The following is a 13437-nucleotide window of genomic DNA, read 5'->3' on the forward strand; positions in this document are numbered from 1 at the left end:
ATGGCTGTGGTTGTGTAAGCCATTTTGCACATTATTAGATGGTTTTGGTTGCAGGTTGGCAGCCAGAGACATCTCTACCTGTAGGTTGGCTATAAAGTAAATGTAGAGGAGAAAAAAATTGAATTGCTGCTTCCAGAGATTTCTCATGGAGCAGCCTTTTGGTGGCCTGTTAGGTTTGTTTTGGGACAAGTGACAGCTAAAGGCAGAGGATTTTGCTGCAGATCTAGTATGTATAGAATTAGCTGCAGATGCTCAGGATGATTCAAGGATGTGTTCTGGAAAACTACATGCTGCCCCAGAGTGCAGTGAAGTATTTGCATAAAATCTCTATTTCTGATTCATAAAAGTATCTGGTTTTTACCATCTTCTTCTCATGGCTCTCTCCCATTACACAAGCAGGTTTCATGTTAAAATGCTGGTGTTGCACTTCTAAGAAAATTTATTGATAGCAGAGAGTGGAAGGCTTGGAAATGTTTAGAAGGGTTCTGATGGCTTTGGACTCACAAAATTCTGGATGACTGGCAGAATCCATCTTCCCAGTCTTCATCTTTTAATGCAAACAACTATGTTCATGAAGAGGCATATATTTTTTCTCTTCAGAATGCATAAGTTCTAGCCATGGACATAGATGTGCTCTATCACTTGGGACTCAGCAGAAGGATTTTTCGTGTCCTTTTCCTATATCATGTATGATGTGGAATGGACTGTAATGGTCAGAATTCCTTTCCAATAGTGTAGTAAAGACCAGAAGGATCCTTATGTGTTCTTGGCAGGGAGTATAACTTCAAATATCTTCAGTTTTCTCTCTCCTGGGTGTTTAGTTTGGGAAAGACTTTGTGCTTTAGTCATTATGCCACTATTTGCAGTCTGTTTGACCAGATTGTCTCATTGCTCAAAGTCTTTGTTCCCCTGAGGAACAAGATCTTCACATCAGTGTCTTGGACTTTTAGGCTTTCTGGATGTTGTGGTTTTACCCCAGCTTGCAGTTAAAGCCCTCAGAGCCGCTGGGTCACTGCTCCTTGGTGAAATGGGGTAGAGAATTGGAAGAGTAAAAGTGAGAGAACATGTGGGTTGAGATAAAGACTAATAGGTAAAGCAAAACCCATGCACACGAACAAAGCAAAGTAAGGAATTTATTCATCACTTCCCTTGGACAGGCAGGTATTCAACCATCTCTAGGTACAGGGTTTTCATCACTAAGTGTAGGGCAGATTACTTAAATGCAAACATCTTATTCTTCTGTGTTGGTATTAGAATGTGTGTGAAGCGGACATTGGTTTTAAGATGTATGATCTCTTTTTGTTTGTTTATAGAATTGGAATTGTTTTCATTTTAAATACAAAAGAAGAAATTGATGGAAATGAAGATGCTGGAATAGCTCTTTGGAGAAGTTTTAGTTACATTGCGGAGGAATATGACACCTTTCAGGCCTTTACCTCAATAATTAAGGTTAGTTCTTTCACAAGAAATCACCTTTTTTCTTCCTTTTTATTAAAATTTATTAATTTTTAATACAATTAGGATCTTACTACCTTTTGATAACATGAGATGTATGCATTTACTTTATACGGAAATGTTAGAAACATGTGTAGCATTAATATTCTATTATTTGCAGAAATACTTTCCTTCCCCAGAAACCAACTTCCTCTTTTCATTTTACCTATCAACAGGCTGTCTTCAGTAATATAAAAAATTCAATACATGCCTTGCAGCTTTTAGTATTTTCTTATGAAAAATTATTCTCTATTATTTGTGTTAATGTGATGGCCCTGTCTTTGTGTTCTGTATCTTCTGAAGTACAGGGATTTTAATGTCACTTTGGTAGTTCTGTCAGCTTTGAAAAACCCTTTATTTTTCTCCAATGTAGAAAGTGAAACAGAGTAAGATAATTTCTTTTTTTTTTGATAATGCTTGAGCTGTTCATGAATGTACAAAGCATAGAGACGCTCCAGGCTTGCAGCTTAATGCTTGACACAGGCTTTCTTTGTGAGAGAATGCAGGTTCTTGTAAAGACAGGAATTTCAGAGGTGAGAGATGAATGGAGGAAAATAAAGTGAGCAGTCCATGTAAAGGCTCTGCAGGTAAAAATTACATCAGAGAATATGGTATTAATGCATAACATTTTTACTTACATTTCTTTTCTATTTTTCTGTTTAGTGCTTAGAAACTGATGTCATGGATAAACTTAGAGAGCTTAAGATGAAAGAAATTAAAGTAACTAGGAATACCTTGGAAGAGAAATCCACAGATGTTAGGGAGCTGATGTGCATGGGTGACAATTATCCATGACCAGAATCACAAAATATAATTTACAATGTGCTTTTTAAAATGTTGTGTTCCTCTCTTTACTTTGTTTCATAATATAAAAACGAGAGAATGATAAATATAATTAAAAGATCGTGAAAATATAATCAATAAAGTACAGGTTTGAGATACTCAGATCTATAGAGGAAAATGTATTGTTCCTCATTTGAAAAGAAGTGGATTGAATATTTTTCACTTCAAATTTCTATTGTGTGTTTAATGAAAGTAATAAAATATTATTCTATGAAATAAAATAACATTTCTAAGGAAAAATTATTACTGTAGGAAAAGTTATCACTGACTAATTTAGGCTTGGATTAATCCCATATAGATTCAGGTAACTACCCATGATTAGGTAGTTTATTGAAAGAACTTAGATTGCTCCTCTAATTAGTGGAGAGAAATAACCTTTCACATTCAGCTCACATAAGTGTATTTTCTTTGCCACTTCAGATTTAGACTAAAGGTATAATAATACATTAATCAGAATAGTGCTCTGATGTAAAATTGTGCATATGAGCAATGGTGATAATTACTAAAGCAATATAAAAACTTCAATACAGCAATATAAAATTATATTGATACAAAATTTGCTAGAGCATTATAAAAAATTAAACTTTATTGTTTATATACTTTTATTAATTTTATTGAGTTATGTTTGACAATTCACTACATTTTCTTAATTTCTTTCTGTTATAATTTTTACAGATGTACCATGAAGTGAGAGATGGAAGTGTTCTAACAGTAGATGATGTGAAAGATGTCCTTAGAAGTGAATACCCTAATGCTGATGTTCAGAGTATACTAGGTGTTCATTCTGAACATGATGAAGGGAGGAAGGTATGTTGAGAGCCAAGTGGTAAGAAATACTGCAGTGTACAACTTAATGTATTTGCTAAGCTGAAGGATTGCTAAATGTTGAAGTAGATACAGCACCTTTGAGTCATTTTCTTCAGCCACCATTCAGTCATTCATGGAAATGCTGCAGGGGTTTCTGCATTACTACTCTCACTATGAAAATTTACTCTTGCCTGCTGCATTCAGGAGCAAAAGTATTTTTTTTTTAGTAGTCATGTCAAGGGATCTCTCTCATGTGGTAGAAATTATATGTGTCTCTGGATGAAGAGCTGAAACCTGTCTTCTAGGCGGATCATTGTTTTCTTTAATTCTGCCTTCTGGTTATAATATCCTTTGGGAAAGACAGCTATGGATTTTTATTTAAAGGCTGTAGAGAAGACATTTTTATCTGTAATTGAGTAGACAGTTTTCTGCTAAAACATACATAAAATACCTTTTTCCTCTGTGTGTCTTCAGCCATGCTGTTCATACAGTCTTGTAGTTTTGACTCCATTTAATTTATTTCCTTTTAAAATTTGTTATCTAATGTGTATTATATTTCTTTAAAAAGATGTATTGGAGCAGCCAGAAAAAAGGGTGCTATATGCCTTACGCTGTTTATTCCTCACTGGAATGAAGTCTAGAGGCTTTGTGTGGAAGGGCAGTTTGAATCTGTCCTGGAAACAAGTGGGTACAGTTAGGAGAAGAAAGTCTCCCACAGAGAATATTAAAGAAAGAAAAATAGTCAGTCACCAGGAAGAAATCCCCTGTACAAGCGGGGAAGTGAGACTGTGATGAAGACCAGGGAGGAGACAGTGGGATGACAGAAAGATGAACACATAGATATTGCAAGAAAACACGAAACAACGCAGAATATAAGAAGGGAGAGTTGCTTACAATACATCTTTATTTCTCTTTGTCTCACTGAATTTTCTAACTTTGAGGAAAAATCAACTTGTTCTGATTTCTTATCAAATAAGACTTCACTTATGAATGTAAAAGCCTTTTGAGTTTTTTTTAGGGTACTTTCTTTGGGAAAAAAAAACTTTGTCCTAGGGTTTTTCTCTAATGTTGTTGCTTAATTTTTTTTCCTAAGAACGTTAAGCAAAATAAAAGAATATTTCTCAGCAAGTTTGAAACACCATAATACAGAGCTATGATTTCTTTTGTCATTCTGTTTGAGAAATGAGTCCCATCTGTTCCTCTGTGCTTTCCAAATGCTTCTTGTTTTGTCCCTGCTACTCAGGAGAAGGTGTGACATTGAAGAGTGCGTGGAGATTAGAGTTCATCCTCTCTTGATATTAGTTTCATTTTTTGCAACAGTCAGCCACAGTCTGTTTAATCCTGTGATATTTCTGATGTGATCAGGCAGGAGCAACCTTTTATAAAAGGAGTGGCCTGGGCCCATTGCCTCAAGTGCTGTTTAATGGCGTGCCCTTTAATAGAGACGAGATGGATGTTGAAGAGTTAGAGACAGTTATTCTTCAGAGGATTATTGATGCCACCAAGTTCTTCCAGCGGGCGGTGTTCATGGTATGTTCAACATTCCTGAACGAAGGCAAGATGAAATATTTGGCAGTAAATTGTTTGAGTCATGTTTATCTATTAATTTTTTTATGAGATGGCTTGAAATTAATAATAGCACACCTGCAGTTACATTGTTACATTAATTTGTGGTCATGGTTTTGAAACAGTATTTAAATTATTCAAGACTGAAGGATCAACTGAGTATATAGTAATTATATTGGTTTTTTCAACCAGAAACTGAGACTATACTGCAGTTGTTCATTGAAAAATGTGCATCTGATATTTTAAAATACTATCTGTTTGATATAATTTATGTGGTTTTGACTTGACATAGTCCATAATTTGGTGTATATAGAAGCTTTAAGCTCAGTTGAAAGACTGTACAAATACTTGGTCTCTGTCTTGAAACTATAAAAGTACAGATTTAATTTTTTTCTCTTACTACAGGGTTTGCTAAATGATCGCATGAATGCAATAGATTTTCTTATGGACCAGAAAAACATTGTTTCCCGTATGAACCCCACTATTCTTGGAGCAGAAAGAAGATACATACCTTTCAGACCCACATCCGGTACCTACTTTTCTCAGATTGGCTGTTGTTATGATTTTTCTTTTTTTTTTTTTTTTTTTAATGTTTAACATGTTGCATTTTACATTTTGCAGTTCCATTTGATGTGGAAGACTTCTCTACTTTCTCCTTTTTGGACTCACAAGATAAAAGTGCTGTAATTTCAGACAACATGAAGTATTTAACAGCAAAGGGTATATTAGTTTCCTGTATGGGTTATCTGTCTATCTGTATATGGATATTACATTGTTAAATTGGTGAAGTTTGCCAGTAAAATATCCTGAATAAGCCAATATCCCAAGGATCGCATATAAACAACTACATTTTCTAATATCCTAGTACCTTCTTTAAGGAGCCAGATCACATCCTAATATGACAAGCATAAATTATAATTAACAGGATAGTTATTTTCAAATTTGTAGTTTTGAAATGGGATGGATGTTGTGGCTAGTTGTTTTTTGTTTCACAAACATGAAGTTTAAAAGCTTTGCAAGACTTTTCAGCTTTGGAAACAGACGCAGTTTTCAAACTAGTATGATTTTACTTGAGAATGTTAGAGGATATTCAGTTTTCAAGTGACTCTTAGCTGCAGCATTATCAAATGCAGAATATATAGTCTTTGTAATATCTATACCAAAATTAGGCATATCTATAATTTCAGGAATAATTGATTATGTATCTTATTTATTAGCATAAGTATCTTCTTATTTTTTGCCTAGTTAGATGGTTTAATTTTTCCTATATGAAGCTTTGTCTTTTTGTAGAAAAGAAATAAAATATATTCTGATAAGCTCTGTCAGGGGAAGTTTAGGTTGGATATTAGGAAGAAATTTTTTACGGAGAGAGTAATCAGACATTGGAATGGGCTGCCCAGGGAGGTGGTGGATTCGTCCATGGAGGTTTTTAAGATGAGACTGGATGTGGCACTTAGTGCCATGGTTTAGTAACCACGGTGGTGTTGGATCAAGGGTTGGACTTGATGATCTCGGAGGTCTTTTGCAACCCAGTTGATTCTATGATTCTATGATATTATCACTCATTGATACATTTTATATTTATTAAAACTCAATTTTTTTGTACATTTGAAGTATTTTTTAATGTAAGCATTCTTATTGCATACACAAGTACATTCCCTTGGAGTTAGAGGAAATTACAACACAGGGGGCATATTTCCGCATGGAATTTTACCTTATTTACTTCTAGGAGGTAACAGTTAACAATTGCTCTTAACCAGTCCATCAAGAGACAGAATAATCATGTTAACAAAGTGCTATTCTTTTTATGTAATATTTACAGAGTTTCTACTTATTCCATTATCAGAACTAAATGACAAATACTTAAATTTCTTCAGAATACAATTATTTGGCTCTATTTGATTCTGTGGCTTCAACCATAGGGACATCCCAGCTAGCTGTCAAATGACTGACTTTCAATTTTAGGCTTATTTGTATCTCTTGTGTAAAGCCCATAACCTTTAAGCTGGAATCTGTATTTCCTATCTCTGTCCCCAGTATGTTTCTCTAGACCACAGCAAGAGTCAATAATAACCTCTTCCTAGAATCTCGCCAGAACCTTTGAAAAATTCTGTCTATATGTATTACCTTTTAGGGGATATATGATAGACCTGGGTAGACTGATATTCTTCTACAGATAATTTTGCAGAATTTTTCACATATCGTTCCTCTTCTATAACGAGTAAAGAGCAGGAGACTGCAGAGCAGGAAAATAGGAAATTTTCTGCAAATACACTTACACAGTAGTTTACTTTCTTTGGACTGTATTTATTATTATTCCCATTTGTGTCCAGAAGGTTTTTTCCAGCATTTAGTTGAAGGACTCTGCTGCCAGAGCAAGTGGTTGGCCTAGTTTATGCATTCTTGTAACTACTTAGTTCTTCTCATTTCAGGCTATATGAGCAGCCTTCATCCAAGTTCAGAAGTAACCTGTGGTACAGCAGATCTTGTTAATTGGAGCTGTCTTATTATTTAGGGCCCTTTTGTTTCAGTGCTGCAACAATGGCTTGGCTCTTTTAGTGACTTTGTCCTATTAACATGGTAAATTACCTCCTAAGAATCTTATTTCAATTCAGAGAAGATTCTGATGTGGCAAAGATTAGTCTTACAATTGAAGTCAGCAATCAAACATACACATAAATTTTGAAATCTCAAACAGAATTAATTCATTATTCATTGGTGGTGAGAAAATTCTCCAGAAAGTAATGCAGGATTATCTTTAATTTTCAGATGAAGACACAGTATACGCTGTTACTATCTGGATTATTGCTGATTTTGATAAGCCATCTGGTAGACGACTGCTTTCTAATGCCTTGAAAAGCCTGGTGAGTTTCTAGCAGGTTTTATGAAATTAATTATTATGAATATGTTCTTAACAACACTCTGCACATTCAATAATTATACTGCTACATAAAGGTGTAACAACATTTTTTTTGTGGGTCAGGTGCATACTTGAGAGACTGTGCTTTTGTTTTGCCCAACTCCCCCCAGAAATAGTCATTTGGCTGTCTCATGGGCTCATGACACAGGAGAGAAACTGTGACACTGTTTACTAAAAGGATGATTGTCTTCCCAGTTACAGACTTTCTCCCATCAAGTAGCCTAGCATGTGACCTGGGCCAAGGAATTTAGGATACTGCCTGTTGATGTGAGCCATTATGCAGTGTTCTCCTGTTATATGGCATAACTGTGGTCATGAAGCGACCATTTTTTCATGTACTGTTCGTATGCTTCAAAGACAGATTAATTTTTGTCTGTGTGTTTTTAATATGTTAGGAGGACATCCACATTCATGAGTTTGCTTTTTTTTAAAGTTCTTCTGTATTAATAATAGGATTTAGAGTATAAACGTCTAAAATACAAATATGTAAATATACTTTATAAATGTCTCACGTGAATATAAATGACGAAAAACTCTCAGTTCGGGTCAGGTTAGGAGAGTGCTTAAACTGAAATTGGGAAAGCATCTACATTTTCCAATCAGGAATGAAATAGGAACCACCCTAAGGGAATTAGAAGATTGGTATCTTGCAGAGAGCATGTGATAACAAGTATGTATTAGAGAGGCTTTAAAAAACGTAAAGAGGAATATTCAGTACAAGTCCTTGTTACAGAAAAACATTTAATTTCTCTGACTGCTAGATCAGTGACCCAAGCTTGACATGTCTTCCATCTGTAGTTTCATTTTCTGCCCGCCACTTCAGCAGAGGAAAAATTCCATATTCCCAGCTGAGAGCTGAGAACTGCCTGGGCAAGTCACCATGTGTTAGTAAGGAGAATCTAGGAAAAAAAACTATTAGAAAAAACCATTCTGAATAAGGTTTGTCGAATCCTCAATGCAACAGCAGTTTAATTGGTCATCTTTAATTCATAGATTGATTCACATAAACCTCTTGTGCTGCTCGATCTAGTGACTTTCAAGTGTCATGACAAAAAAACCAGAACCAGTATTTTTTTTTAAGTCCATTGATTTGTATGGAGGTTCTCCTTTCTAGTCCCTTTTGTCTGTCAAATCAGGGTCTAGTAGAATTTCTGATAGTTGCAGAACTGGCACAGACACCTCTTGCTCATGACTTGCCATCAGCATTTGAAGAAAATGTGCAAGAATCTGGGCAGGAAAGTGGCTGAAGGAAATTCACTTTTAACTATTCCAACTAATATATACTCTTTTGAAAACTACAAATATATTTTTATGTCATTTGAAAAAAAAGCTAGAGATGTCTTAGCTGGAAGAGACCTTTAGAGTTCGTCCAGTTCAGCCTCCCACTCAGACTGGGATTATTGCCTTTATTAGATCAGGTCAGCTGTAGGTGTGTCTGAAGGATTCCTGGAAATCTCCAAGGAGGCAACTCTGTCCCCTCCCTTTAGAATTTGCTCGGGTGTTGCACTGCCTTCCTAGTACAGTTTTTTCTGCCAGGCCAAAATTTGTGACCATTACCCCTTGTTATACTCTGCTGCTACCAAGAAGGATTTGGCCCCAGTCATATTTTTCATTCCCCTTCAGCAGCAGTTGGTTGCTATTAGAGTCCCCTGTAGCCTCCTCTTTGCCAGACTGAGCAAGCCCAGGTTCTTTAATGCTTCATCATAGTCTTCTGACCATCTTAAAAGCCCTTTGCTGAAGCCTCTCCAGCATTTCAACATCTTTTACTGCACTGGGGGGACCATAACTGTTTTAACAAAGTTTTTCTCGAGGGCTGCAATTTAAAGTTTGCTAAAGTTTAGTGTGTTGAGTACCAGTGATTGCACGACTTATTTTTTTATTCCTTACTGCAGTAAAGTTCATTTACCTTTTCTTCAGTTAGTGATGCTATTTGATCCTACCTTAGAATCCTCATGCTCTCTGGTAAAATTTGAATGACATCACTGACTTTAGCAGGTGAAAGATTTTTCTGCTGATTAAGATTAAAGTGGTAAGTGGATAAATTTGCTTGCATTTATTTTATGCTTAGTTTGACAGTTTTTGAAAAGCAGAAAAATGTCTACAAAACCAGTTCTGAAGTCTGTAAATGAACACTTGTGTATATCCTTTGTTAAAAATACGCTTCTGCAAAATGCTCAAAGGCAATTGTTCTATTAAAAAAACCCTTCTATTTAAAATATGTATTACAGAATAGGTAAATCCTTACTAATCATGTTTTAACTCCTAGTTGAAATTATGAATTATATTAAAGCATTGAAGTATATTTTCTAAACACAAATAGCTGCAAGAAAATTAAATACTTAAGTTCATTTTACAGAGATGTGAATACACTACATAACAGCAGATGGAACTGTAAATGAATGTGCTTATTATTCTGTATTTTTCTTTGCAGAAAACAAGCAGTCATACACGAGTTGGGATTTTGAACAATCCTTCATCAAAAATAAAGGAATCTAACACAGCCATTGCAAGAGGAATTTTGTCTGCTTTTCTAACACAAAATAACAGCAACTTAAAAAGTTTCCTGAGTAAACTCAGTAAGGAAGAGACAGCAAAATCCCTTGCTGCTGGAACTAAAATTACTAAATTCCTCATCCCAGTGAGTAAAAACTAAATTAGATTACTTTCTTTTTCATTTTACATATATTTTATTGTAAGGGGGCATGGCTGAGAGTGACAACGTGTGGCCAAATGTTACTAAGTTTATAACCCTTATACAGTTTCTGCTCAAGCAGATTTGGATTTTTGGCAACTTTTATGCAGTTGAAGAATAAAGAATTTATTTAAAGTCAAGCAAGAGTACTGAAAAATAGAAAGTACAGATACTGGATAATCAAAACCAAAATAGTTTATTTTTTAATTGTTGTGGGTTTTTTTGATAGCTCTCAGTTAAAATTACAATATTAATGTTTTTCAAGAATTAAGACTTCAGAAGTAACTTTTTACTGCTGCTGTGGTTGTGAGCAGTAGTAGGCACAGACTGAAGCATTATACAGTTCTGGCCAACATTTTCTGCTGTGTTTTTATGCAAATTCATTGGTTTAAAATACAAATGTTGCTGATTTCAAATTTCTCATGTAGAGTGGAGCTGAGTTACCAAATAACAGCTGCTAACTACAGGTTTTGTTTCAGAAGGAGCTATAAATTGTCGTCTTTTTAAATAGGAGGTGTTGCAAGACTAAGAGAACTCTCTGGCAACATACTGGAAAATTAATTAGTTACTTTGAGTCATGTTTTTATTTCTTTAATAGATTTTGAAAGACATAAAGGTAGATAATCAAGCAGGCATGTTACTAATTTATTTTGTTTTATTTATTCTGATACATTAATTGTATCTGAATGAATCTATTTGCTTGGTCTGCATATTACTAGTGAAGAAATACATATCAGGAGAGTTTAATATAACATGATAATTTTGACAGGAAAGGCACAGTGCCAGTGTAAGTTTTGACATTTTTTCCCACTTTGGACATGGATTTGTTGTGTGTCTTATTGGATGATTTTGGCTTCCCCAAAACATGTTCAAGTTGTATCCAGTGGCCACATGAATGACTGTTAGGTTTTCGGGGTATTATGGATTTTTTGTACATCTCTTTCCTAAAAGTGAGAATATAGTTCAGTTGTTAACAGAAAATGTTATTTTTCATGCAACTGTGTGCTGGATTGTGGAAAAAATGCTTGCCCTCAGGCTCAGCATTTTCCTCTCACAGTTATTCAGAGTTGCCCCAGGGTAAAAACAGCACTCTAGCTAATTGTGAGACCTTACGCTGAAGTTGAGGTTGTTTTGCTTTGATTTCTCATTACCACATAACTTAGAGAAAATCTTTGATTACCTCATCTGTTACAAAATTTATTTTTGCTGAATCATTACACCATCTTATGCTTTACCTTTGCTTTAGGGAATGGATGGCAATACTTTTGAGAAGAAGTACAACACTTTAGGACTGGATTTAATGAAAACCCACCAGATGTTCTGCCAGGAGGTTCTTAAACTGCTTCCTGGGCAAATGGCTGTTATGAGCAATGGCAGGGTAAGAAAGAAAGTAGTTCATCACTCAGTCTTCTTGTAGGAATTTTTTACTTCCTGGAACTTCAGTTTCAAGCTGAAGAAAATGCATTATAATAATTTCCCAGTTACTCATCCTATAGTTAGAGAATGGTACGAATGTTTGCCTTTGGGTTTTTTTAGTTTGTTTTACTCCTATTTTTTTCATCAACTCTATTCCATTGAAGCTGCTATGTATGTGTGTAATTCCCACAGCTATTTTAGAGTTAATTTGACAAAATTCTCCAAATGGTTTAATATCTGATTTATTATTTATGATATTTAAGAATAAATTTTGATCCTGAACTTACCTATATTATACCGCATAAATAATATATATAAATTACATTGTCTAGGTTACTATTTCAAGCTGTAAAACACCACATTTTTTATAAATATTAAGTTGTTTTATAGTCTTAATTGTTAATATTCAAATAAAAGTATAGTAATTTTTTTGTTTCTTATATGTATATTCTGGAACCAATAGCCTTAATTCCAGAGTGTCTGTAGGTGAACTGTGATTTAAAAAATATGTTGCATTCAATATTTAGTACTTGTTAAATGACAGTCAATATCTTACATTGTAAATAAAATCTATACAGACTACTCCTTTACTCTTTTCTATTTTCTGATTATTGCTCCACCATTAGAAAGAAAGAGATACTGTGTTGGCATCTCATTACTGGAACCTCTCTTTAAATTGTGACTTTAGTTACTTTTGTGCATCCTAAATGCTTCTGAGATGCAACTGAAACACCTCTAAGAAACACACAGAAAGCATTTCTGTTGATGAAGCACAAAAGAATTGTTGGCTTTTTTGGTGTCAACTCCCCCATAGCTAAATATGCAATGTTATTTTATAAATTATTATTACTGTTTTCTATGCCTAAAAAACTCAAATAATGTCATATTTTAAGTTTTGGGGAAATAGGTTTCCTAAAAATACTTGGATAAATTTGATAATGTACATTCCATCTGAAAGTGTGTTTTCACTTAAAAGATTACTTTAAAAAAAAAGACATGGGATATCCTTCACTTCTATCCTAGCTATTTCAGCACTTTAGTTTTGTTTTCATGAGCAAATTAAAATTTTTTCTAGTTATAACTTGTACAAAATTAGCATGGTATTTTATAATCACACTGTGGTTTCATCTATCTCATACATCATTAATACTGATAACCAGTCAAAAGTGAAATAACTCCAGAGAGGTTACATAACCTCTCATTTTTAGGAAGCAGTTGAATTTTGGGAGAGGGGCGTTCAACACCAAACTTACATCATGACATTCTACATCCTGGGCACTGTGTAAGTTGACTTGGGTCCATTTAGCTTGGTGGACGTTGAGTAGAAAATCCAAACAGCATCCTCAAAGCTATTTTCTGAAACTTCAAGACACCTTTTTTTCCTTCAGACACCAAAATAACATGGTAGTTCTGTATCTTGTCTCTTATTCTGCATTTCTTATCCTTTGCTTTTTTCTTCCTTTCTGTACATTCCACTTAGAATGGATAGAAAGCCTTGAGAAGTTAAGATTGTGCTCACAGAATTAAACAACTGAAGAGTGTAGTAGACAGACAGTAATTTGAGTTTAAATTAATGTACCTAACAGAACTTCTTCTTAAACTTAGAGTTGTTATTTCTAAGTAGTGTATTCCTTTACAAAGGGACGTATAATGAAAGATGGCATGGATATTTCGATTGCAAGTATTCTTTGTGATTGAA

The 13437-nt window shown here is 34.5% G+C and overlaps 1 protein-coding gene across 5 annotated transcripts in view; it reads left to right on the forward strand.

Moving 5' to 3' along the window:
- UGGT2 (UDP-glucose glycoprotein glucosyltransferase 2) overlaps positions 1-13437 on the forward strand; it is an 89577-nt gene that overhangs the window by 41607 nt on the left and 34533 nt on the right. For all 5 annotated transcript variants that reach the window (XM_032677219.1, XM_032677225.1, XM_032677231.1 and 2 more), the window contains 8 exons: positions 1314-1449; positions 3013-3144; positions 4510-4674; positions 5116-5239; positions 5332-5430; positions 7480-7574; positions 10062-10268; positions 11569-11700. In XM_032677219.1, coding sequence (XP_032533110.1) covers positions 1314-1449; positions 3013-3144; positions 4510-4674; positions 5116-5239; positions 5332-5430; positions 7480-7574; positions 10062-10268; positions 11569-11700 — 1090 coding nt within the window. The remainder of the gene's footprint in view (positions 1-1313; positions 1450-3012; positions 3145-4509; positions 4675-5115; positions 5240-5331; positions 5431-7479; positions 7575-10061; positions 10269-11568; positions 11701-13437) is intronic.

The sequence above is a fragment of the Chiroxiphia lanceolata genome, chromosome 2, assembly GCF_009829145.1.
Source record: "Chiroxiphia lanceolata isolate bChiLan1 chromosome 2, bChiLan1.pri, whole genome shotgun sequence".
NCBI lineage: Eukaryota > Metazoa > Chordata > Aves > Passeriformes > Pipridae > Chiroxiphia > Chiroxiphia lanceolata.